Here is a 2,537-nt window from a genome sequence, read left to right as displayed (position 1 = left end):
ATATATATATGTGTGTGTGTGTGTGTGTGTGTGTGTGTGTGTGTGTGTGTGTGTGTGTGTGTGTGTGTGTGTTTAACCAGCTCTTGTTCTCTGTGTTGTTCAGGGTCCGGTTGGACTGATTGGAATAACCGGAGTGATTGGACAACCTGGAGAAAAGGTAAAACCGAGACAGAGTCTGTATCTTAAACAACACAAGCGTCATGATCCACATTTATTCGGTGTTACTTGATTTCTGCTAGAAAATCTCTTTATTAAACATGACTTAATATTTTTTATTATTTTTCAGGGTGATCGAGGTCCTCCTGGTCCTTTGGGTCCTCCAGGAGAGAAAGGTTCAACAGTAAGAACTTATTTCACATTAGCAAACATATATTAAAATGCATTGCACTGCAAAAAAGGATCTTCTTACTCATTATTTGTGTCTTGTTTTCCAGTAAAAACATCTAAACATTCTTAAACCATAACATACATTTACTTGAGAAGCCAAATAACATAAGATTTTCAGTCTTATTTAAAAAAGGGGGGGGGAAGATTTAAATAAAGTGTGTGTTATGCTTAAAACAAGAAATATTTTTCTGACCAGATCATTCTTAAATCTTTGAATTCTGAATAACAGTAGTAATTTCTTAAAAAAGACTTTTTATTAAAAGCATTCTTAATTCTTCAAATAATACATAATTTTACACAAGCATGCACATTAGGAGAGTGTTTAGATATTTGTACTGAAAAAACAAGACAAAGAAATTAATGAAGAACATCATTAATAATGATAAATTATACTTGGCCTCTTTCATGAAACACCAGCAGAACGAATCGTTTCTTGTATGTAAATTGTTGTGTGATGCAAAACGTGTAAATCATTTGTGAACACATTTAGAACATATTTCTGTATAAATCATTTATAAACCTCAGTCCATTCTGAATCTGTTCACTAGTTAGTTGGGTCACTGGTTAGTGGGTTTATGGTGTTAACCGTGTGTCTCTTTGTCTGTTTAAGGGGTATCCGGGTCTTCCAGGAGGTCCTGGGGATTTCGGCCCGCAAGGTCCACCAGTGAGTTTATCCATGATCCTCTGGTTTGAGATGCAAATTTTGGGGTGAAAGATTGAGGTTGAGAGTAACTTTTCACTTGATAGCTGAAATTTTACTTTGTCTCTTTTTCTCAAGGGTTCACAAGGGCCGAGAGGGGCAGCAGGCATTTCCGGGCTGAAAGGACGAAGGGTAAGATGACTAGTGAAAGAAATGAATTTAGCTAATGATGTCAATGCGGCTAGAACAAAGCAAACTGGAATCTGAACTGGAGTAGAGAGATTCGATTGGTGGAAACCTTTGATTGACAGCAGAATTGGCCTATAAGCTAATTTGGGTGATTGTTACCAAGAAATAACTAGGTATTTCAACTCAGATTTATAAGACACAGACAAAATTATAATTTAATATTGAATTTTTTTAATATAAAGAAAATTAAGTATTTTTTTAAAAGACCATTAAAGGTGCTGTATGTAGGATTGACACCTACTGGTTGAACTAGGTATTGCAGTCCAAATTCAAAATATTGGAGAGGGTTTTTTTAATCCGGCCCCTCCTCCTCAGACTTGAGGCAGACGCAGGTTGCCAGATTGACGACACCAACAGGAACGAGCGCACCTTCCTTGGCAGCTTCCATGACTGAAATGAAATACGCTGTGTTTTCCACCAACTGGCAACCCGGGGTGCTGAAATACAATTGGGTGAACTGGCAGTGGGCGGAGTCACACAGACCAAAACAGAGACAGACATTCCGACACAGAACGCATATTTTCAAAGGAGAATAACTGACTGTAGCATTGTTTTTCAGATAAACAAATATGTTAACTTAGCATGTTTCTTAAATATCTGCAAACATATTATGGTATTTTTATGCTTTAGTAGAGTCAAAAACTTTCATACAGCACCTTTAATATTGTGTTGCTTTGTAGCTGTATTTTTATAACAATTCATTATTGAAAATAATGTCACAGTGCAAAAAAAATTCTTAATGATCCTAAAAATGCTTAAAGTGCCCCTCTTATGTGTTATGAAAGGTTCATATTTTGGTTTTGGGAGTCCCCAACAACAGGTTGACATGCATGCAAGCTCAAAAAACACTTTTTATTGTCTTATAAGGTTTGCATGCATGCAAGCTCAAAAAACACTTTTTATTGTCTTATAATATGCATTTATTTTTACCTTATTTGCTCAAGGACTCCTAAACGATTTGCTCAATGACTAATTTTTCCAAACCCCTTTGCAGCGTTACCGGGGAAACAGCTATTTTTACCGCCCCAAAGGTGGCACCTAGTGGCAAATAATGAATTTTTTTCTTTCAGACCAATGCAAAAAGACCAACAAGTGGGCGGGCAATATGCTAATATTTCATGTTGATGTCAACATTAAAAACGGCTTGGGATTCGTTTTAAAAACGACTAATTTCAATGATTCAGAGTCGGCTCTTTCTTTTGAGAGACAATAACTTTATACACGGTGCACTTTCAGATTTAAAACTTTGCAGGATGTTTTC

The 2,537-nt window shown here is 36.3% G+C and overlaps 1 protein-coding gene across 1 annotated transcript in view; it reads left to right on the top strand.

Annotated features, from left to right (window-relative positions):
• Window positions 1-2,537, top strand: part of LOC107655744 (collagen alpha-1(XXIV) chain-like) — a 118,736-nt gene that overhangs the window by 68,648 nt on the left and 47,551 nt on the right. Inside the window, exons 26-29 of the mRNA XM_016443317.1 lie at window positions 104-157; window positions 287-340; window positions 998-1,051; window positions 1,166-1,219. Coding sequence (XP_016298803.1) covers window positions 104-157; window positions 287-340; window positions 998-1,051; window positions 1,166-1,219 — 216 coding nt within the window. The remainder of the gene's footprint in view (window positions 1-103; window positions 158-286; window positions 341-997; window positions 1,052-1,165; window positions 1,220-2,537) is intronic.

Source organism: Sinocyclocheilus anshuiensis, unplaced genomic scaffold, assembly GCF_001515605.1.
Source record: "Sinocyclocheilus anshuiensis isolate Anshui unplaced genomic scaffold, SAMN03320099.WGS_v1.1 scaffold1297, whole genome shotgun sequence".
Classification (NCBI taxonomy): Eukaryota; Metazoa; Chordata; class Actinopteri; order Cypriniformes; family Cyprinidae; genus Sinocyclocheilus; species Sinocyclocheilus anshuiensis.
This window is presented reverse-complemented; position numbering and strand designations above follow the sequence as displayed.